Genomic DNA, 20,421 nt, shown 5'->3' on the forward strand with positions numbered 1-20,421 from the left:
CCTCACGAAATACTACAAGAGAATGACAAACAGCAATTCTAAACCCAAACATAACAACCCTTTCCATTGCACTAACTGGTACAGCTGCCGTACAGGGTCTTCTGCGCTTCAGTATTAGCTTTCAGCATTTAATTAGAAGTAATTCTGAATCTCTCATTTCTTTCTCTTCTGCAATCTCTCTGTGACTGCAGAAATATACTGCAGTTTTAGACACATCTAGTGCACGGGGCATAAAGAAGCTGTTCAGCCATAAACACTCCTTAGATCATGGAGGCTGGCTGAGAGAGCTTTAAAGAAATAATTTCCATTTTGCTATTGCTAAATTTCTGCGCCATGCACGAATACAGTAAAAGTATCCTCATCTGAGGATGCTGAAATTTAATCTCCAAAGCTCCAGGTTACTTTACAGCAAGGCAGCAGGATGGCTCCCGTTTCCCAGAGCGCAGGTTCTGGTCAGCCAACCTTCTCCTCGCCAGCGTCCTGCTCTCACAGGGCAGAGAGACGAGCAGCCACGTAGTACAAGCTCAGGCCGTTGCACGCGATGCAGCAGAGGTTGCAGAGGGAGGACAGAGCGTGGTAGAGGGTGAACTGCCGGGTCAGCTGCCGGTAGCTGGGGTTGGAGGCGCACAGCTGCCTGTGGGACTGGCTGGTGAACAGCCCGACCTCCTGGCCGAGGCCGTGGCTGTGCTCGATGAGGTGCATGTCGACCACGATGTCGGAGGTGACCTGCCCGAACCACTGCGTGTTCAGCACGGAAGCGGCGACGCAAACAAAGAAGGCGATGATCTGCAGGGGAGCAAAGCCCACCGTGAACATCTCACACCCGCCGTGGATTAAATTGCTCCCCCAGCCCTGCTTGCACGCAAAGCTCGTCTGGATGCTAACCGGTTTCTTTTAACCAGAGCCACGTCATCGTTTGCAAACCAACCTCAGCGGAGCAGAGCGGAGTGGGACCCCGTTGGAGGAAGGGACTGGGGCTGTGGCCAGCTCGCCTTTTAAAGTGGGAGACTACCTGGGTCGTTTGTTCATCGCTGAGCAGCTCACTGGGGTGGTACATGGCAAACAGAGTCAGGTTGAGGAAAGCACAAGCGGAGACAATGTGGAAGTAGTAGGGGAAGAGCTGGCGCTGGATGAAGCCGAAGGTGTGGCGAGGGAGGTGGCTGCCCATCACAAACCCTGCAAAAGGAGAGAGTGGGTAGGTGCTGGGGCAAAACCCCTTCCCCTGGGCCTCCCCACAGGCACAGAGCCACGGCGGCGTGCACGGACCGCGACCTACCAGCCACAAAGGTCACCCAGATCTGCATTCCCCAGGAGGTGGAGAGGAAAACCAGGTGCAGCAGTTTGATGGCATTGGAGGGCTCTGTGACGGTCGGCACGGTGTCCTGGCCGGGGACGGGTCCCTCCATGTCAGCCAAGTTGCCCTCAAATTCACCGCTGAACTGCTGTTACTGCCGTCACCTTGCTGAATCCAGCAAAAGCAGTTTAACTTCACAAACCCGCTTGTTTGGGAAGAGCTTTGGAGCTGACACAGCCCCAGCCCCTTCCCAGCCCCGCCACCGTGCACCCGACCAGGCTGCAAACCCGATTTTCAAACCCTTTATATCTTAGGGGCAGGGCACTGCGTCAGCACCTGGTAACCGGCCGTTTTGGGTGGACTTTCAGCAAAGTCCAGCCAAAGCCCCAGCTGACCCCTGGCAGAAGGAACAAGCAGCAAGTCAATAAAAAGGGGAAGAGGAAAAGCCCTGACAGAGGTGCCTGCCCACGCTGCGGTCAGCAAAGAGGCTTCTTGGCCAAGGAAAAGTCCCCCTGTCTAAAAACAGCAACAGCTTCTGTGCACTTTAACCAAAAAGCCTGGGGGCTCGCAGAAGCAGGGCGGGCTCCTGGGCTCACTCCCCTGCCCCAGACCCCACCAGCGGCGGGTAGAAGGAGGCTTTGAAGGAGCTGCCTGCTCTGCTACAACGAGCGCTTTGGTAATTAATTAAAACAAAGCTTCTGGGAGCAGCCCATCAATTCTGCTGCCTGCTTTATTCCTCCTTCTCCCCTCAGCCAGCCGCCTCGGGGCGTGAATTACAGCAGGGACAGCCTTGAGAGAGGCTGCCATCTAATTACATCCCGCTCCCTCTGCAAAATAGATAAATATGTACTGTGTTTTTATATATCAATTCCAATGTATTTAGGTATCTATAAAATCAGGTCCTTGAAACCTTTTCATGACGTACTGGAGAAGGTGCCTGGATCCCACCTGGAGCGCTGGCCTGTAAATCCCCAGCTGTCTTTGTGGCCTTTGCTTTGCCAAAAGCTTCTTGGCATTTCTGGGATGCTTCCCTGCTCCATCCTCCAGCAGCCCTGTCCACTGCATGCTGGCAGGGGCCTGGGGAAGGCAGCCGTGGTCCTTCGGTGGGGTTTTGTTCCCTCTATCATGCTGTGGAAGGCAACAGTGCACACTGCGAGCAGCCGGCACGGAGCCTTCCCGCTCCCAGGGTCCCAGATTTGCCTCTCCAAATCGTTTGCCTCCGTGCAGGAATTAGCTGCCGAGAGCAGCAAGGCAGCTGGGTGCTTCTGTGCAAAGAAGGGGGGTAACACTCTGCAGGGATTTTTTTTTTCCCAGGGAAAAAGAAAAATAGTGATTGACTGCTAAATTGGCCCCAGAGCAGCGCACTGGTGGGGAGGGCTCTGGGAAAGGCTGGTAAGGGCAGGGTGCTCCCACCAGGCTCCAATGCCCCCCCGCCAGCGGGTCCCTGCTCCCCTGGGAGCTGCCTGTGGGAGGAGGCAGTTGGAGACGGGTGCGCCAGGGCTGCTCCAAGCTGCCCACCACTCCCCCATCATTCCCCCCAGCAGAAGATGCTGCAGGACTGCAATTTTTTCCCACCTGCACATAAACACACACCCCTGCACCACTCTTGTGCTCCCATCCATTTCCCCCTGTGCCCACGTCGCTCCCTCACCCTGCACCCCTGGGGACCCAGCCAGGCCAGGGCAAGGGGCTGACCGTGGCCTCACAGCGGGAAAAATCGCAATACTTAAAGAGATGGGGAGGTCAGTTAAAGTTTAATGTTCAGGCAAATACATCATTCCCTGCACTTAATCAAGCAGCAGCAATTTCTAACGATAAGTAGAAAGGATTGCTCGCATCCCAGTGATAAAAAGGGAGGATTGCTCCGAGTTTCAGGAGATAAGAAGGCTCTATAAAAATTGAATGTTTTGTACCATGTTCAGCTTGAGACAGCTTTATCTTGTAGTGATGGTGGAGCAAGGGGAGGTTGGGGCAGCGCCATGCCAGGCCTTGCACAGAGATGTTTATGATCGGAGACAGGGCAGAGATTAGGAGCTTATGGCCACAGCCAGCTCCAGGGGTGGGAGCCACTGGCCAGCACCCATGGGAGAGGCGGCTCCTCTTTATAAACCAGGTGGGGAGTTTGGGTGGCAAAGCACCTTTCTAGGGACTGGGTGTTACAAAGCAGGAGGAGACACCCTGAGGTGCCTGGAAAAGACCCTGTGCTCATTTCTGGTACCCCAGGGCCTCATTTTACCCCGAGCACGGCATCACCAGCTCTTGGTTAAGCTCTGCAATAACCCTTGCTCGGGGTTAAGTGCTCAGGGGCTCTGCTAGCAAAGGCACATTAAACCTGCTGCCTGCCCAAGGGCTCCCGGGGCTTGTTGCCTTCCCAGCAGGCAGGAAGCCTTTCAGAAACCTCAGTGCCATCAGAAAACCTCTGGTGCTTGTAACCCAGGAAAGCCCTGGAGGTGGCTCTCAGCTGGCCTGTGGCTGAGGGCAGACGTCCCCTGGGGTGTGAGCGATGAGCAGCACTGCCACGGTCACCCGTGCGGCATTTCGGTGGCTTTCCCAGAGCATCTCAGGGAGAAGCAGTTTGGCAGCAAGGTCTTTGCAGTGGTCCTAACCCCATCCTCCGCTGCTGCGGACATGTGTGAAACAGCTCCGTGCTGCCATCAAAGCAGCTCGCTCAGGTCAATTAGGGATGGGTTTCAAAGCCTTTGAGGCTTTAGGTTTCAGCGTCTGCCTGCACCTACTCCCCATGTCCTCAGCAGCCTTGCTTAGACTTAGGAAAACGAGGTTTGGCTTTGTCTTTTTTTTTTTTTTTTTTTTTTTTGCTTTTTCAGTGCTCCTGCGGCAGTTTGGGGTTTACATCTCAAGGTGTTGGTGCACCCCCGGGTCTGCACCAGCCCGTGCTGCCCCTGCCGTGGTGGCAATGCCTCCGGGCAGTCCCCAAAAGCCACTTGCATGGAGCATTGGCTGACACCCCGCTTCCTGCAGCGCACAGTCCTGCCTCAGAGGACCCCGGCGTCCGCCTGAGCCCTTGGGGCAAGTGACCCTGAGCAGCCCCGTCCCCCCTCCTCGTCCAGAGAAATGGCACCTCCCTGGGGTGTGCTGTGGGTGTAGGACCCCCACTCCATGCTCACCAGCCAGGCAGCTGCACAGTGAACCCCTGGAGCACCTATTTTTCCTTTTAATGCGCTTTTATTGCCACTCCTTCCACAGCCCCACGGGGTAGGATTTCAGCCCGGTGGGAGCAGGGGCTGTTTGCCAGCCCTGCCCGGGAAGAGGAGCAGCACCAGGCAGCTGCGGGGGTAGTGGGATGCTCCACCGGCCACCCCTGCACCAGTGAGGGATACGGAACCCTCCCCACATCACTGACCCCTCTCTCCCTTTGCTGCCTCAAAGGGAACCAGTTTCCCCCATAAAGAAATAGTAAAAAAAAGAAAAAAAAAACCTGTGTTAGGAAGACTTTGGATCATATAAAGATTCAAGTAGCGTTAAGTGAACTAGAAAACCAAGTCCTGTACATCAGCTTATAAAATTTCTAAATAAAAGGAAGAAGAAAAGACATGACACATCAGTGCGGGGGGTGAGGCAGTACAGGGATGCCCCTCCACCCCAGCCCTTGGGACCTCGCTCGGGCCAAAGCCCTCCAGGGAGGCAGGGTCTGGGTGCCACCACCCCATGTCCCCTTCCACCACCACCAAGGTGCCCCCTCATCTGTCTGTCCGTCTGTCCGCAGGGGTGCCGCAGCTCTAGAGGTCCTGCAGCCGCACGATCAGGTCCTCCTTGTTCTTCAGCAGGAACTTCTCGCAGGCTTCGAAGGTGGCACAGAAGTTGGAGGACAGTCCCGCCACGTTGGTGGTGACGTAGTTGAGGTACCCCGGCGTAGCCTGGTTGTAGTAAGCCACCTGCGAGGCACAGGAGATGGTTAGTAGAGGCACGTGGGGATGGGGGAGCCTCCCCGATGGGGTGAGGGCGGCGCGGCCCCACAGCACGGCCGCAGCATCCCACCTTGCTCATCTCCTCCGACTCTGGCCAAATGCAGAAACCGGAGCAGAGCGTTTCCCCCCTCGTGAAGCCGGTGCTGGCAGGGTGGGTGGGCAGCGTCACCGACCGAAAGGCCACCACGTAGGGGTCCCTGGGGAGGAGAGAGCCCGGTGAGCCGGCACAGCCCGGCCGGCAGGGAGCAGGGGGTCGGGGACGGGGTGGGTTACCCCTTGCTGCACGGTTTTCGTCGCGACGCCAGGATGACAAAGTCCTGTGGCTTGTTCTCGTGGCTGAGTGTCTGGCTCACCACGTGGTAGATCATGTCGTCGTCATCTACTTGCTGGACGAGCTCCGCGCTCCTGCGAGGCGAGAGGGGACCGGTCGTACCAGGAGAGACAGAGACTGGCCGCAGGGCAGATGGGCAAGGGACCATGCTGGGGTGGGGGGAGCATTTGCAGCCCGCCGCTGTACCCAAAGTATTTTGAGGGACCCAAAATGGATGTTTTCTGCAGCAAAGTGCAGCCATCAGCACAGACAGAGCCAGCACCCCCGGGGACAGGGATGCGTGATGAAAGGTCTCTAGGAGCAATCATGGCTCCAAGGTGAAACACTTGCTCCCAAGAAAAGCCCAAAGCAAGGAGCCTTACATTGAAGGATGTGGGTTTTGGAAAGGGCCGGGTGCCCCCGGAAAGCGCCGCAGCACTCACGCGTAGTGCCTGTCCCACTCGTGCCGGCGCCGCAGGTCAGAGAGCAGGGAGAAGGCTCGGCTGGCAGCGATGCGCACCGACATCTCAATGCGGAAGGAGAGGAACTTGTCCTCCTCCAGCGTGTACATCCGCACCTTGGGGAGCACAGGGTGCAGGCTGGGACACACTCACCACCACTGAGCCCCCAGGTTGCCCATGCTTTGGGGACGAGAAGCAGCTCAGGGAGCCAGGGCAGGATTTAGTACCTTTTCCTTTTCTCTGGCGAGGGCCCAGTTCGCTTTGGCTATGAGCGTTTTCAGCGCAGAGACATTGTTGTAGCTCAGATAAACCTGGGGCAAGGGCAGCACGTTAGGGGCAGGAAGGGGGGCAGGAGGCTCCCCGTGGGGCAGCACCTTACCTTGTTGCTTTGGTCCCAGGGCACGGAGAGCGGCACCTCGGTCTGTTTGCAGGAGACAACGTATTTTCTGCAGGGAAGGAACAATTTCCTTATGGGGGGACACAAACCACTCACAGACTGCCCCTGTACCGCAGTGCCAAGCCCCCTTCTCCTCCCTCCTCCATCCCCACATCCCACTTGTTTTTTCTGCTCACCGGTCCAGCCGAATTTTTTTCCTAGCGCTAGCTTCTCTGTACCTCCTCTCTCCATCCTGGTAAACAGGAAAAGCACATTAAGTTAATAGGAAAAGGAGGGAATAGAAACCCAAACAGATATCTTTTTGGGAGCGAGCAAAACGTTCAGCAGTGAAAAGCCCCTGCGCTCACCGGCTGCTGCCCTGGCTGGCAGTGGTGGTTAGTGATTAACCGTGAACTATTTCAGCATCGCTGCCACGCGCTGTGATCAAGCAACGGGCACTGGCACATTAGGAAAAAACCCTCACTGCGGCTGCAGAGCTGCAAACAGCCACTGAAACACAAATTGCATCCCCTAGCACATGCAAATGTCCGCTCCTGGGAAATAAAAACCCAAAAAAAGCAACTTATTTCAAAGAAAGCAATAGCGCAGTGCTTTAAAGCAGGCAGAGAAGCGGTTTCAGGGAGCCTGACTCCAGCCATGAGATGCTCTCCTGCAGGGTGGGAGAAGAGTCCTAGTTTTAAGGCATCAAAAAAATCAGGTAGTCAGGAATGGATCAGCCAAGGGGAAGGCAATGCTGTCGCTCGCTCACGCTACGATGTACCCCAAGATGAACGGGTGTTTGCTTTGCTGCTGTGCTCGTGTGGCAGATTTTCTTAAATATTTGGATCCGAGCAAATTATGGATCAGGGTGCTTTGAAAGGTAAAAACAACCTAAGGAGTTTGCATTCTTTCCCCTAAATTATAGAAAAGATGAGCTCAAACTTGCAGGCAATATTCTGTTAAGCCTTGCATGGCTAATACGTCTCCATCTCTGCACGGGCAAGTGGTTTATTTTATTATTAGTTATACTGAGCAATCAATTTAATTCACTTGCTAGCAAGCAATTCCATTTCCATCATCATAAAACTGCATTTATTTTGCCACGAATCTGAGAGCCTTTCGGGGCTAAGCGGGATTCCTGAGGGTCTCATGCCACCGCAGTGGGGAGAAGCCAGCCCTGCCCATCCTTACCCCCGGCTCGGGTGCCACCATTGGCAGGTTGCGGGGCTGGCCCTCCTGGTCCAGCACCACGAAGGTCATGAAGGCACTGTTGATGTGCCTTCGGCTGACGGACATCTCCTGGCCGTATGCCTCGGCGCAGACCCCCACCTCCATGCTGCGGGGGGGCAGAGAAAAAGGTTGGTGAGGGTGCGGAGAGCTGCCGGGAGGGTGGGATGAGAGTGGGATGGGGACCCCCCGTCACCAGCACCCACCTGTTTTTGAAGGCGTTGTTGACGATGGCTTTGAGCACCAGGCGGTCCCCGACTTGCGATGGTCCCCGAAAGTGGAACATCTCGATGGCCCGCAGCGTGGGGTGGGCATGGCACAGCCGGCTGCGGGGGGCAGGTGTTACCTCCCCGGCCATGGCCCCATGCCCCAGCAGCCCCACACGCCCTCCCAACACAGCCAGAGCTGAGGAGGCCCCAACAAATGTCACCCCTGGATTTCAACCACCAAAACCAGCCATGAGAAGCGACAATAAGCAGACTGTGGTGAGTGTGAACCCTTCCCTGGGGTCCTCCAGCACCATGTCCCCGCGGGACTCCCTGTACGGAGGGGTGGTGTGTTGGGGACCATCCCTTTGGAGGGTCCTTATAACCTGGCTGTGGCCTGACCCAGCCAGACGCTGCTCTGGCTGTGTGTCCCTTCCAGACACGCTGTCATCCCCCCCCCAAATCCCTGTCGGGTCACCTGGCTGCGATGGTGGCCACGTTCTCCATCCAGGCCATGATCTGCCCGCCAAAGGTGTTGCCCTGATGGTTGGCGTGGGGGGGCAGCACCAGCTCCACGCTCTCCACCCGCGTCTTCTCCGCCGGCACAGCTGCGCTGCCGTCCCGCGTCTCCAGCTCTGCTGTGGGGGGAGGAGGGGGTTCAGCATGCCGGCTGTCTGGTGGGACCCCCGCTGCTGGCATCCCACCAGCCCTCAGCTCCGCTCCCCACGGCCGCCCTCCCACTGCATCAACCCTCCCACACCTCCCGGCTTGGGGGTGCAGGATGGTAGGGCTGATCCCCCGCTCTGTGGCCAGGGCATCCCCAAACCACTCTTAACCCCCCTCCCAGCATCCCACCAAGGAAGGAGGTTGTCGGCAGTGGGTGTCGGGGCTATTTTGAGGCTGTAGGACACGGTACCGGTTTCGCGGGGGCTGCGGGTGAGGAGGTCCTTGAGGGTGTCCTTGTGGACCAGCCGCATGCGGCGGCGCTCGGCAGCGATGCTGTGCTCTATCTTCTCCTCCTCCGTCTGCGGGGCCAGCGGCTTAAGCTTCACCTGCAAAGGGGACACGGGCAGGGTGCAGTCCCGCTGCGGGAGAAGGCAGGGCTCCGTCGGGCACCGGCACGTGCTCCTATAGCACCGTACGTCCCACCGTATGTGTGTCAGAGCCAGACACGCTCCTCCTGGGTTATATTATGGCTTGCAGAGAGACCAGAGGGCAAACGGCTCCTATAGCCGGGTAGGGATCCTCTGGGAGCTGTCACACAGCACAGAGGAGGGGACAGCAGCAGCAGGCAGGTGCCCTCTATGCTCAGAGAGGGGCAAGAGCCCCAGCACCCCACACACACGAGGTAAGGGATCACCAACCCAATCATGTGCAGATAGCCACGTAGCAATGGCACGTGCCGTGGTGGAAAGCCAGGCCCAGCCCAGCCCGGCTCTCCCCAGAGAGGCCATTTCCTTGCTGTCTCTGTGCAGGGGCCAACCGAGACCCCACAGCCACCAGCCACCGCTCACCTTGCTGCCGGAGGGGCCCTGCGCCACGAAGGTGGCATAAGCCTTGCAGATGCTGCAGTGCTTCCCGCTGCACAGGTCTTCGTAGCTCACCTGGATGCCCACCTGGGAGAGGGCACAGCACCCCTGAGAGACGGCTCTGCTCCCGGGGGACCCACATCCCACCAAGCACCCCCAGCCAGACCCAGCGTGTGGGATCCCGCATGTGGGATCAAAGCTGGGAACCGCGGGAGGATTTGGGGATTTCGTGTTTGGCCACAGTGAAGGGGCACATGTGGCTGGTGGGAACAGGCGCCCGGCGAGGGGGATAGGGGCAGGGGCAGGGGGTGAAGCCAGAGGGTCCACACCAACCTCCATGCTGGAGTTAAAGGCTCGGTTCACTTTGGCTTTGATGTTGACAACTTGCCCAACGCTGAAAAGCAGAAAGAGGAGAAAGCACATGGGGGTTATCAGGGGGTGAGGGCCCAGGGTTGTGCAGCACACACGCTGGCACCGAGCGTCTCCACGCCGAGCTGTTGCAGTGTTACGGTAGCGGCTGCCTGGGACAGTGGGGACATGCTGGGATGGCTGGCAGGACATGGGGACAGCCACCGCCAGCCGTGGGAGCCCATGGGTGTCCAGCCCAGCAGTGAGATGTCACCCCCAAGCAGCTGCATGCAAATGGATCCCCAGTTTTGGGGAGCTGCTGGGACACCTGAGGGGTGCAGAGGTGCCTGAGGTTTGCTTGGCACCCCCGCCATGCACACATGCACGCTTCTGCCAGAGCAAACGGCTCCTCCAGTCTCGCATGCGCTGTCCTGCACAACGGGGGCACCCATGGGGCCTCCCCACAGGCCCTCAGCTGGCAGCAGCAGCAGCCCCGAAGTGCAGGCACCTCGACTGCTCCTGTCCCTCCTCCTCTCCAGGGCCTCCCAGCAACAGACGCCGTGGCGTACTGGGAGATGGCAGGAGGCAGCATCTGGCCAGGGACATTTTGCACCATCTCTCACATGAAAAATATGCTGGCAGCAAGCTGCTGCTTGCAGAGTCCAGGAGCTCTCCTCTGTGCCTTCAGTAGGCTTCAGAGTAAACACACAAACAGCTTCAGCTCTGCAGCCTAACCTAGTCCAGACTGGTACCAACCAAATGAGCAAAGGCAGCTTATTGGCAACACCAACAACAAACAGGGTCTTTACCAAATTAAATCAGGAATATTCCTCATTCCCTAAAAGAGACCAATGCTAGAAAACTCAGTGGAAAAACAAACCCTATAACCACCACCACAGGTCTGCGCCACAGCGGACTCAAAACCAGAAGTGAAGAAGAGTCAGTGTGTGCTTCAGCACCACAACTTCCCCCTTGCCCCCACACACGACTTCTGTCTTTAAATGATCATAATCATCTCAGCTACTCAACACGCTTTGCACGTTGGCTCTGGCTGGAGCAGGGGTGGCACCAGGCTGGGACGGTGCCTCTGGCTGTCCCTCAGCACAGACCCTGGGCCAGAGGCAACCGTACACCCACCGCAGGGTGCCAAAATGTTAGCGGGGTTACGTGAGCAGCCTCCGTGCACCTCCCAGGCCGTGCTGCGTCAGTGGGGTTAACGCTCCCAACTCACGGCAGCGCTGCGTTAGGCCGGCTGCTCTAGGGCTGCAAACATCCATACCAGACACTGCTCTTCCCGTCCCGCTGCCCAGGAGGGTTTATATACGGCTGGCTGGGGCAAAAAGAAAAAGCAAGATGGGGGAGAGGGTTAAAGATGAACAAAGCGGTGGCATGGTAAGGCTGGAGCACGGATGCTCCAGCTGGGTTTGCAGTGAGGGGCATGCAAAGGCTGGGGTCTGGGCAGGGGCACTGGCAACCCTGGATCTCTATATTACAGCCCCAAAAATGCTTTATCCTCTCTCTCCTTATCAACTGGCACAAGCCGGTGCCATAAAAGCCACACGAACCCACGTGAAATCCTCCCAGGAGGCTGCACTTCTACATGGCAGGGCTGAGGGATGGGGAGCATCCAATGCCCAGTCGGTGAGTTTTTGCATCAGGGATGTTTTGGGGTCTCCTCTGTGTCCTCCCCAGCACCCACAGCCCTTCCCTGCCCAAGGGGGTCTCTCCCTCGCAGTGGGAGAGTGGCAGAAAGCACAAACAGCCAGGCAAGGAGGAGAGCAGACGCCAAAGCTCCTCTGCCTTCAAACAGCTCTGTGGGAAATCCCTGCCAGGCCCCTCGCTCGGAGCATTAAGCTGGACCACAACAAGCAGGATCTGAGCCAGGAGCAACACAAATTCCCTGACCCCTTGGAGCAGTGCCCAGCTCACCCCCAAGGAGGGGTGAATGCCTCTCAGGGCTTGATTTAACACTCTGGAGCGGGGATCAGGTCTGTCCTCCCACTCCTGAAACCCACGGGGAAAACCTTCCTGGGCAAAGGTCCCCCGGAGCTGTGAAGTGCCAGGCATGGCACCTGCTGAGCCCTCTGGGTGCAGGGCATCGACCCCGATGGTGCCACCGATGGGCACCCCAGCCTCTGCCAGTGGTTTGCTGACCCACCAGCACCGCGACATCTGATGTGAGATGAAGAAAGTGGGAGTTTAACGTTTCCTGGGGAGGACGGTGACACCCAAGAGCGAGTCAGACTTCCCGGCACCAAACAAATCAGTCGACAGCCTGGGACCCCAATGCCAGCCCTGGGTGCTCACACTGGTCTCTGCCACAGTGAGCGATGTTAGGTTAATGGTTGGACTAGGTGATCTTCAAGGTCTTTTCCAACCTAGATGATTCTGTGATCCTGTGGGCTGCTAGGCAGCATGGATTCTATACTGCACAGCTTGCTCGGCAGGGCCAGCCTTTGCCCAGCATGTCCCCAGGGGACGGGGATGCCAAAAACCCCTCTGCCAGCACTCTGGCACCTCTGCCATCGGGCTCTGTGGGCACCTTTGTAGGTGCACCAAAACCCTGTGCCAAAACACCCGCCGAGCCCCCTGAGATGGTACCCGGGGGGTGAGCAGATGTGCATCCCCCTGCATGGAGGGGTATGGGGGCTCTGAGACATGAGTAAAGGCGGGTGGGCTTGCTGTGGGGGTAAGGGAGGAGACCACCTTGGGCTTGTAAGACCTACACCTGGTAGGAGTGCTTATGTTGTCCCCTGCAACGCGGTGGTCCAGGGGCTGTGCGCATCGGGGTGGGCACCTCTGCAGGGGCAGTGCCCGGGGGGATGCCGGGACACGCTTGGGAGGGGATTTTGGCCAGGCAAAGCTCAGCCTGGTGCATCTCACAAAGCGATGCCCAAGGAGGTCCCACTCCCCTCCAGCACCCGGTGGGTGGGTGAGCTCCGCCGCACACCAGCCACCCACACGGCTCCTACAGAGGCACGATTTGCAAGATTTAAGTTTTCCAGAGCACTAAGTCAGAGTGTTTCTTGAACAAAGCCAGGGAGGAGCTGGGATTGGGGGAAATACCGGGAAGCCATCCCAGCAGGAGCTCCCCAGGCGACCAGTCAGCGGATAAATCAGAGCAGACAGCTGGCCCGCTGCCCCATGGCAGAGCTGGAGCCTCAATCCCTGGCTGCCCTGTGAGCCTGACACTGCCACCGCATCTCCTTCCCCTCCCAAACACGCTGCTCCCTGTCCCAGCTCCAGCCCCCCTGTCCACATTGCACCCAGCAGACAGGGAAAAAAACCCCATCTGCCTCCCCCGCGCATGCCTGGCTGGAGGGCGGCGTATTTACCTAATGGTATGCTCAAAATAGATATCGTCCATGGAAGCCGTGACGCACGGGCAGCCGGCATGTCTCTCGGCTGGAAAGGAAAAACAAACTGCATCAGCAACCTGCAGCAACACGCTGAGCATGCAAGGGGCACACGCGCTCCTCTGCCCCACGGCCTCGGGGCTGATGACACCAGTGAAACCCTGGCTGGTGTCTCTTTCCCTGCTCACGGCCGCCTGCCATGTTTGCAGGGGACAAGAGTGGGGTTTGTGGTTTCTCCCCCCGTAGCAGTGTGGGTTTGAAGATGTTTTAAGGGTTTGGAGGGTGTGTTGTAGCTAGGAGGCATGCTGCCCTGCTGTTTGCCTTCCCTGGATGCTTTCAGCCGCTGTGGGGATGTGCAGGCAGTCGATATCATCTCTCCACACGCAGCAAATATTTTAAAGCCGTCTTGCTCTTCTGGCTTTCCCTTGGGACTCTGGGAACCTCAAACTGCATAATTGCCCTGGGAACCTCATCAAACTGCAAAATTACACCCATTTTCTTGCCATAACCTCAGCAACCTGCAGTGTGCTTGGTAGGGTGGCTGATCTGGCGAGCTCCATCGCTTCTCCCTGAGTGGAGGAGCTCAGTCCCGTCTGGCAGAGCTCCCCGGCTGCTGCTGGGATGTTGAGGACATCACCAGCCCGGTCTTGCCATGCCCTGCACACCAGGCAAGGGAAAGGGCAACGTTTGGGAAGAAGCAGGCGTTGATTTTGATCTGTCCCTGAGCAAGCCAGCATGCTGCAGCGCACATCTCCTCCCCCTCTCGTCCTGCTCTTGTTTGCTCTCTAATTACTCAGCAAAATGGCATGACGCGGGTCCCCAGCTGGCATCAGCTCTGAGGGACGGCGCTGGACCGCCGGGCATGCTGCCGACGAGCTGGCTGCCGGGGACTCCGCCAGGTCCTTCCTCTCCCATCCCAGTGGGACGATGGCTCCGGTGGGAGAGGATGGCTTACCGGAGAGGCAGGCGGCCGTGTCGATCCACTTGAGCAGCTGGCCGGTGCTGAGCTCACCGCGGTGGTTGGTGTGGCAGGGCAGAACCAGCTGGCTCATCTGCACCTCGGTGGGGTTGCGGGTGGGCGAGGGACTCGTCATGGCCCCCGGAGCCTCCTCCTGCTCCCCTGGCTCCTGGGCACGCGGCAGAGAGGTTGAGCCCTGCGGAGGACAAGAGCTCCATTTACCCAAATGGGAGGAAAATCCGCCGCAAAGACAGTGACCCACGCAGCCCCCTCCCCACGCAGAGCCAGCTGGACCCCCAGCCCTGCACGGCCCCAGGCACCACCAAAACCCACCCAGTCTGTCGCCAAAGACATGATGCCTGCAGCCAAAAGGCAAAAAATCCCTCTAAAAAGAGCTCCGTGGGTGATCACTACAGGTTTCCAGGCTGTTTATTGCCACCAGGGCAGTGGAGAAGCCCCAAACCAGCCGCTTCCTCCCAAAAACCTTGAGAAGCCCCTCCCAAAGTCAATCAATTCTCTGGGAAGGAAGTTTGCTCCCCCCGACAGCTTCATTTTTCGGGTGCCACGGCAAAGGGTGGATTTGTGCTCTCAGGGCTTGTGCCCGGGGCTGGGCACACAGCAGTGCTCCACACCTTCCACCAACATCCCCTTTGCCAAAGGAAACACCGAAAGCAGTTTTTCCTGTCTGGTACAAGCAGGGGAGGGGGGAAGTATCCTCAGCTTGGGGTTGTTTGCGCAGTCAAATACGTTCCTCGTTGGGTTTGCAGTTTGCTGGGCACTGAGCTGCTCCTGCCTGTCGCCCCGGCGGGAGGCGGCTTGGGAGAGAGTGGCTGGCATTGTGACAGTGACGGCAAGAAAAATAGCTGATTAGATGTCAAGCGAGCCGTGTTACACAAGGGGTGAACTCAGTTAGCCCGGTGAGTAATTGAGGAGACACGAGGAGCCGTCTGGGCTTCGTTATAGCCCTTCCTTCCGCTTTCTGCTCCCGCTGTGGCTCCCGTTTACAGCACTTGCTGCGAGAGCCCCGTTGCAGCAGCTTCTTTGCCCTTTGCGTTGCCCGGTTTCTTTTAAAGATGGGTTTATGCTGAAAATGAAGCTTTCCCGACTACCCTGAGCTCACCGCCTCTCAGAATAGCATTTTTCTCTAGCGGGTCTAACCTCTGTTTCCATAGCTACTGGTACACGACATCCCAGGAACGGCACAAACCTCGGCTTAGCAGAGACAGCGGCGAACGTGGCAAGTCAAGCCTACGGCAAGGGGCCCCCCCAATCCGCAGCCCCAGCTGCCAGAGCACCTCCAGCGGGCTCCAAACCCCTTTATGAACCTCCCGGGCTGTTTCCCAGCGTGCCGAGGTGCCTACACAAGTACCACAGAGCTATTTTGGGAAGCCAGCAGGCTCTGGGGTACAAGCCAGTAATGCAAAGAGCTCCAAAGCTGCCTGCTGCAGAGCGAGCAGCCAGCCTGACCAGAGCTCCCGCCGGTCCTTTTCCCGGTGCTTGTTGTTTCTAAATTTTAAGGAAAAAGCCAGCACCCCACAGGCCAGCAAGAGACCGGGGATGCTGATGGGGAACACCTGGGGAGCAGATGCAATGGGAGTTGGTGCGGCTCCCGGCACGGGGTGGCCCTGGTTAGTAGCCGCCGGCACGACGGGGAGCCCCGGGGTTAGTTGCACGGCACGGGGGGTACCTGGAGGCCATTGCAACAGAAGCTCAAGATCTCTTCAGGGACTACAATATTCTCCTTGACCATTTTTAAGAGACACCTGGAAAGGAGAAGAGTGGCTCCGGTTACACCAGGATCGGCAGAGCTGGGGATGGAGGATGCCTGTGGCTGTTCCCCGGCGGGGACAAGGCAGCGTGTGTGGTGGGTGCCACGGAGCCGTCTGCGGGGTGGGTTGTCACACCCTGTCCCTGTGCCCCACGCTGATGTCCCTCCCCATGCCACCAGCCCCTCGCCAGCACCTATCGGGGGGGGGCTGCTGGTTCCCAAACGGAGAAGGGCAGACCGGGGGCTCGCCCTTGCCATTCCTCGGGGGTCAGCACTCACCGGCTGTGATGGAAAGAGTCCCAGCTATCCTGGGGTGCTGGACCGAGCCCAGGGCGCGGTGCTGTGGCCCATCCCTCGGTCGGTGACGCTGTGTCAATACTTTCCATGTTGCTACATGTGACAGAGGGCTGTTTCTTGAAGCTCCCCCGGCCAGCACGATGACACCGCCGTGGTCACAAGACAGCCAGGAGGGTATTTTTGGCAGCAGACAGGACTCACGCTGCACACGGGTGGTACCAGGGGCAGCAAATAGAAAGTGCCTGTTGCCGGCAACGCCGCTGTGCCCTGCGCTGGCCCCTCTGCCTGTGAAGCCCTGGCATCCCCCAAGGGCATCATGTGCCCTTGGGTGCCCGCGGGCCCCCCGGCCACACACACTGCGACCGGGTCCCGGCTGGACACAGTGGTGGCATTGCAAGGAAAGGCAGCATGGGAGCTGCAGCAAAAACAAGTGGAAGACGCTTTATATTTACAGTTTGCTTTTAAACACAACATGGACAGGACCTTGACGTGCCCTCAGCTGTCTCAGCAAAAATCCCACCCCTGCGTGGGTCCAGCCAGGCTGCCAGAGGTGGCAGCTCCTTCCCCAAGGTGTGGGACTGACCGATTTTGGCACAGGGTCAAAAAAGTGGAAGCTGCAGATTTGCCTCATCAGCCCTTCACAGGAACTGACCTTGGGGCATCACACGGCGTGCACTCATTGTGGTCAGTACGAAATGAGGGTGCTCAGAGTACTGATGGATGCAAGTGGCACCACTGAGCCTTCCAAAGCCTCCCACCCCTGCTTCAGCAGCACCGGGCTTTGCTTCCCCCAGCCCCGCGACTTCTCCAGGCTTGCTATGGAGGCTTGGGAGCTTGCTTATGGCTCATCCACCCCTGCAAGAGCCCAGTGCAAGAGTTACTCTCCTGTTTAGCAAGCTGGGTTTGCTCCCCAGTTTTGCTTTATTGAAGGCACAAGGCAGCAGCGGTGGCTCGGGGTAGCCCCGTCTCACCCCACGGCCGCAGCAGCCAATGCCGGAGGACACATTGTTCAGGCCATACCACGGAAACCGAAACCTGCTGCTGGCTCTGCAATCATGTCACATTGTCCCCTGGGTTGGGTTAGCAAGAGGGGAGAAATAAAGAGAGCCGTCTGCCTCACATCCATCCCCCCCAACTATTTCTGAGCCGGCCCCAGCCCACGCTCCCACCCTGGAGCTCAGGACTCTGCCCAGAGAAGGGGAGAGCCCCGGCCGTGTGTCGTAAACGTGCTCCAGAGACCCGGAACCATTCAGCTGGTGGGTATTTATAGAGTATTCGGTTACTGAAACTAAGCGAGCAAGTGTCTGTCCTCATTAAAATCTCCAGCCTCACTCAACTGTCACATTTTTAAAGCTGTTGACTGATGCAGCCCTTGGGTCACCATGGCAACAGGATGCAGTACCCAGGCGATGATGCTCTTACTCTGTCACCCCTTGAGTGACCCACTTCTACCCACACACAAAAAAAAAAAAAAAAAGTTTGCATTAGAAAAAAAACCCTTCCGGCAGAATATTTTTCTTGCCTCCTGCCACGCTCGCTTCCTGCACTGCTGAAGGCATAAGGAGCCCACAGAGCAAACTGGGGGGGTGGCACAGAGGGGGAGACACCCCAACAGCTCCACAAATACTGGGGAATAGGGATGCCACGGCACCCCGCCGTTCTCTTACATCCTGGCAGGGGGGTGTCCTGCAGCACTGAAGCACCCACAAGCTCCAGGGAATGGTCTCTGCTGCCAAATTGGGTGCTGGCCTCTTGAGAAATCACCAGGGGACCACCAGCCTGGGGGAACCTCTGTCACAAAACCCGCTTGGGTCCTGCAGCCCCCGGGACTATTCCAGGCAGGAACGCAGGAGAGCGGGCGTTCCCCCAAATCCTTGAGCCCACGGGAAGCGGGGTGTTTAGCCACCCTCAAGCAGCGCATGGGAAGGAGGGACAAGGGTGAGGCCAGGATGGGGGTCCCAGGTGCTGGGCTGGGGGGGCTCTGGGCAGAGTGGGGCAGCTCCTTGCCTCAAGCCACCCCTGCCTGCCCTTCAGAGCTCTCCCACCACTGCACCACTGCCTCCCAAATGCCTAATCCTCATTTTCCCTCTCCTGGCTCTGGTTTCCTACCCCCATCCCAGCCTCCCGGCACATACTCCCTGGGAATATTTAAAGAAAAAAGGAGGGAGATGGGGGGGAGGAAAGCGGTGACAATGAAGTTCTCATGGGGGATTATTGGTGTATAATTGAGCAATATCCATGGTAACAAGCAAATCTGCACGCGTTAAAAAATTAACCTGACCTACTTTGGGAAATTCTGCCGTCTCGACAGGGCAGTGAGGGCTCTCCTTCCCCCGAGAGCCGGCCGCTCTGTCCCACTGCCAGCAGCAGCAAAGCCCCAGTGCTCCCAGGGATAGGACAGGCAGGTTTTGTGCAAGGGGAGATGTCCCCTCCAGCGGGACCCCCACCAGCGAGTGGTGGTGGAGATGCCCAGCACAGCTCAGCTCCATCACCCCATGCCCACTGGGATGGAGCGGGGTCCCCAGGATGAGACCCGCAGCACTTGCTTGGGTGCAGGGTGCCGGCTCCTTTGCAGGGGCTTCAGGGTGGTGGCCCCACCAGGACGAGAGGGACAGAATTGCCAGGTCACGGCACGGTGAGGAATGCGGCAGCTCCCTGTGGCAGGTCTCGGCAGGACCCCAGGAGGGCGGCCGGCCCAGAAGAAACACCAGGGCACCCTGTGAGTGGTATTTTTGGGACCACACGTCATGGTTTCTCTAGGGTTTCATGGAGCAAAGCAAGGCGTGGGGCCAGGAAAGTGCAAACCGAAGGCCAAAAGCAGCAGGGGGGGCTGATGGTTTTACATCCAGCACCCATGGGAGACCTTCGCTCAGGATGAGCGCAGCGGGGACCCCTCCAGCCCCCTCATGTCCTCTCCACTGCTCGGCTCAACACTGGGTGAAGCATCCCCAGCTCTGGCCGTGCCCGCAGCCCCCAGCCCCATCCATGCCCCTGTCGCGCCGCTCTCTGCAGCTCCCGGGAGGCTCCTGGGAAGGCTGGTGCCTGTTTGCCGGCATGGAGGCAAAGTCCTCCCAGGGAGCATCCCAGGGGACAAAGGTCCCCTGGCACTGCTGCCTCCAGTCCACGGGAAGAGCAAAGGCACGCGTCACCCCGTTACGGCTGCAAACACCACCAGGGCCAAAATTCACAAGCATGAGGACACCCAACTGCATCGCCCAGCCCAGGCACCTCTGGCCTCCCACCCACGGCTCTCCCGGGGAGGAGGCTGCCGTAGCATCAAGACCGCCACAGTCGAGACCACCAAGTTGGAGACCACCATAGTGGAGATCGCCGCGGTCAAGACCACCACGGTTGAGACCACCACAGTGGAGACCATGATGGTGCAGTGGTCTCCACCCTGGTGATCTTAGCTGTGGTGGTCTTGACTGTGGTGGCCACCACGGTTGAGACCACCGGGGTGGAGACCACCAAGGTGGACACCATGATGGTGCAGTGGTCTCCACCCCGGTGATCTCAACTGTGGTGATCACCACAGTCGAGACCACCTTAGTTGAGACCACCAGGGTGGAGATGACCATGGCATTGTGCCACCCACCCCGCCCGGCCACCCACGCTGTCCCAGCCAGCCCCGGCGCATCCCTCTGCCCTCCCCACAACACCAGCATTCCCAGCCATCCTGTGCCCACGCTTCCCGAATATCTGCCACCACTTTTAAGTGAAAACAGGCTGATTCAAGCCAAATCCCCCCCAGCATCCCTCCTGGCACACCCAGAAAGACCTGGGGGAGGGTTGATGTTGTTGACTCCCACCCGCTCTCCCCATTGCAGCCGGAGGGTGCCACATCCCCCTTGGTGAGCCACTGGTGCTGACCACCACGGAGCTGCGGCACCGCTCGCTGCAAAACCCAAGGGCAAGAGGGCATCATCTGAGCGAGCAGGGGGGGCACGAGGGGCTTTCACTCCACATCCTCCCCCCCCGGCAGAGCCGCCCAGCACTGACACAAGCCAGGGCAAGCCATCGCTCCACTGCCGGGCGTGGAAGTCTCCGTAACAGCGTTGGACGCTGGCTCTTGCTCACCCAGCCCCAGGGTTCCCCCTCCTTGTCCCCATCATCCCCAGCCCCCCTCGGCCCTCACCTCAGCCAGAAGAAGCTGAGCATTTGCGGGTGGTGGCGAGACGACGGCTGGCTCGGAGGAGAAGCGTCCGGACACCTGCACGCGCGGCCGGCACCGGGCGCGGGCGACGAGGCCAGGGCTGGCGCAGGGCCCTGGGACAAGGCCAGCACACACCCCCTCCCGCTTCCTTAAATATAGTCACGCATAACTTTTCTTAAGGTAGCACTTGGCAAATCTGCTCTTGCCTGGAA

At 58.5% G+C, this 20,421-nt stretch overlaps 2 protein-coding genes across 9 annotated transcripts; both read right to left on the reverse strand.

Moving 5' to 3' along the window:
• Window positions 1–363: 363 nt before the first annotated feature.
• Window positions 364–2,892, reverse strand: TMEM205 (transmembrane protein 205). The gene is made up of 4 exons (XM_074831962.1): window positions 2,205–2,892; window positions 1,277–1,462; window positions 1,013–1,176; window positions 364–786 (listed from the first exon to the last, which is right to left on the reverse strand). The coding sequence occupies exons 2-4, from the start codon at window positions 1,404–1,406 to the stop codon at window positions 487–489; spliced, it is 594 nt and encodes a 197-aa protein (XP_074688063.1). The 5' UTR covers window positions 1,407–1,462; window positions 2,205–2,892; the 3' UTR covers window positions 364–486.
• Window positions 2,893–3,029: 137 nt separating this feature from the next.
• Window positions 3,030–20,421, reverse strand: ACOT11 (acyl-CoA thioesterase 11). 8 transcript variants are annotated; one of them, XM_074831954.1, is made up of 18 exons: window positions 20,192–20,303; window positions 15,679–15,754; window positions 13,989–14,187; window positions 13,013–13,082; window positions 10,957–11,007; window positions 9,663–9,723; window positions 9,315–9,416; window positions 8,717–8,852; window positions 8,279–8,438; window positions 7,801–7,920; window positions 7,559–7,703; window positions 6,565–6,620; window positions 6,371–6,437; window positions 6,219–6,302; window positions 5,974–6,107; window positions 5,494–5,625; window positions 5,291–5,417; window positions 3,030–5,187 (listed from the first exon to the last, which is right to left on the reverse strand). In XM_074831954.1, the coding sequence occupies exons 1-18, from the start codon at window positions 20,212–20,214 to the stop codon at window positions 5,032–5,034; spliced, it is 1,899 nt and encodes a 632-aa protein (XP_074688055.1). In that variant the 5' UTR covers window positions 20,215–20,303; the 3' UTR covers window positions 3,030–5,031. The 8 variants fall into 8 exon arrangements, with proteins under 8 accessions (XP_074688055.1, XP_074688052.1, XP_074688051.1 ...); XM_074831951.1 differs by lacking the exon at window positions 20,192–20,303 and adding an exon at window positions 16,039–16,441 and having other exon boundaries at window positions 8,279–8,435; XM_074831950.1 differs by lacking the exon at window positions 20,192–20,303 and adding an exon at window positions 16,039–16,438.

Source organism: Strix aluco, chromosome 8, assembly GCF_031877795.1.
Source record: "Strix aluco isolate bStrAlu1 chromosome 8, bStrAlu1.hap1, whole genome shotgun sequence".
Lineage (NCBI taxonomy): Eukaryota > Metazoa > Chordata > Aves > Strigiformes > Strigidae > Strix > Strix aluco.

Coding starts and splice junctions, on each gene's coding strand:
- TMEM205 (XM_074831962.1), bottom strand. CDS start 1,406: ATGGAGGGACCCGTCCCCGGCCAGGACACCGTGCCGACCGTCACAGAG. Junction 1,177..1,276: donor CTGGGTGACCTTTGTGGCTG/GTAGGTCGCGGT, acceptor CTCCTTTTGCAG/GGTTTGTGATGGGCAGCCAC. Junction 787..1,012: donor GCGATGAACAAACGACCCAG/GTAGTCTCCCAC, acceptor GCTCCCCTGCAG/ATCATCGCCTTCTTTGTTTG.
- ACOT11 (XM_074831950.1), bottom strand. CDS start 16,145: ATGGAAAGTATTGACACAGCGTCACCGACCGAGGGATGGGCCACAGCA. Junction 13,083..13,988: donor CACGGCCGCCTGCCTCTCCG/GTAAGCCATCCT, acceptor TTTCCTTTCCAG/CCGAGAGACATGCCGGCTGC. Junction 6,621..7,558: donor TGGTGGCACCCGAGCCGGGG/GTAAGGATGGGC, acceptor CCTGTTTACCAG/GATGGAGAGAGGAGGTACAG.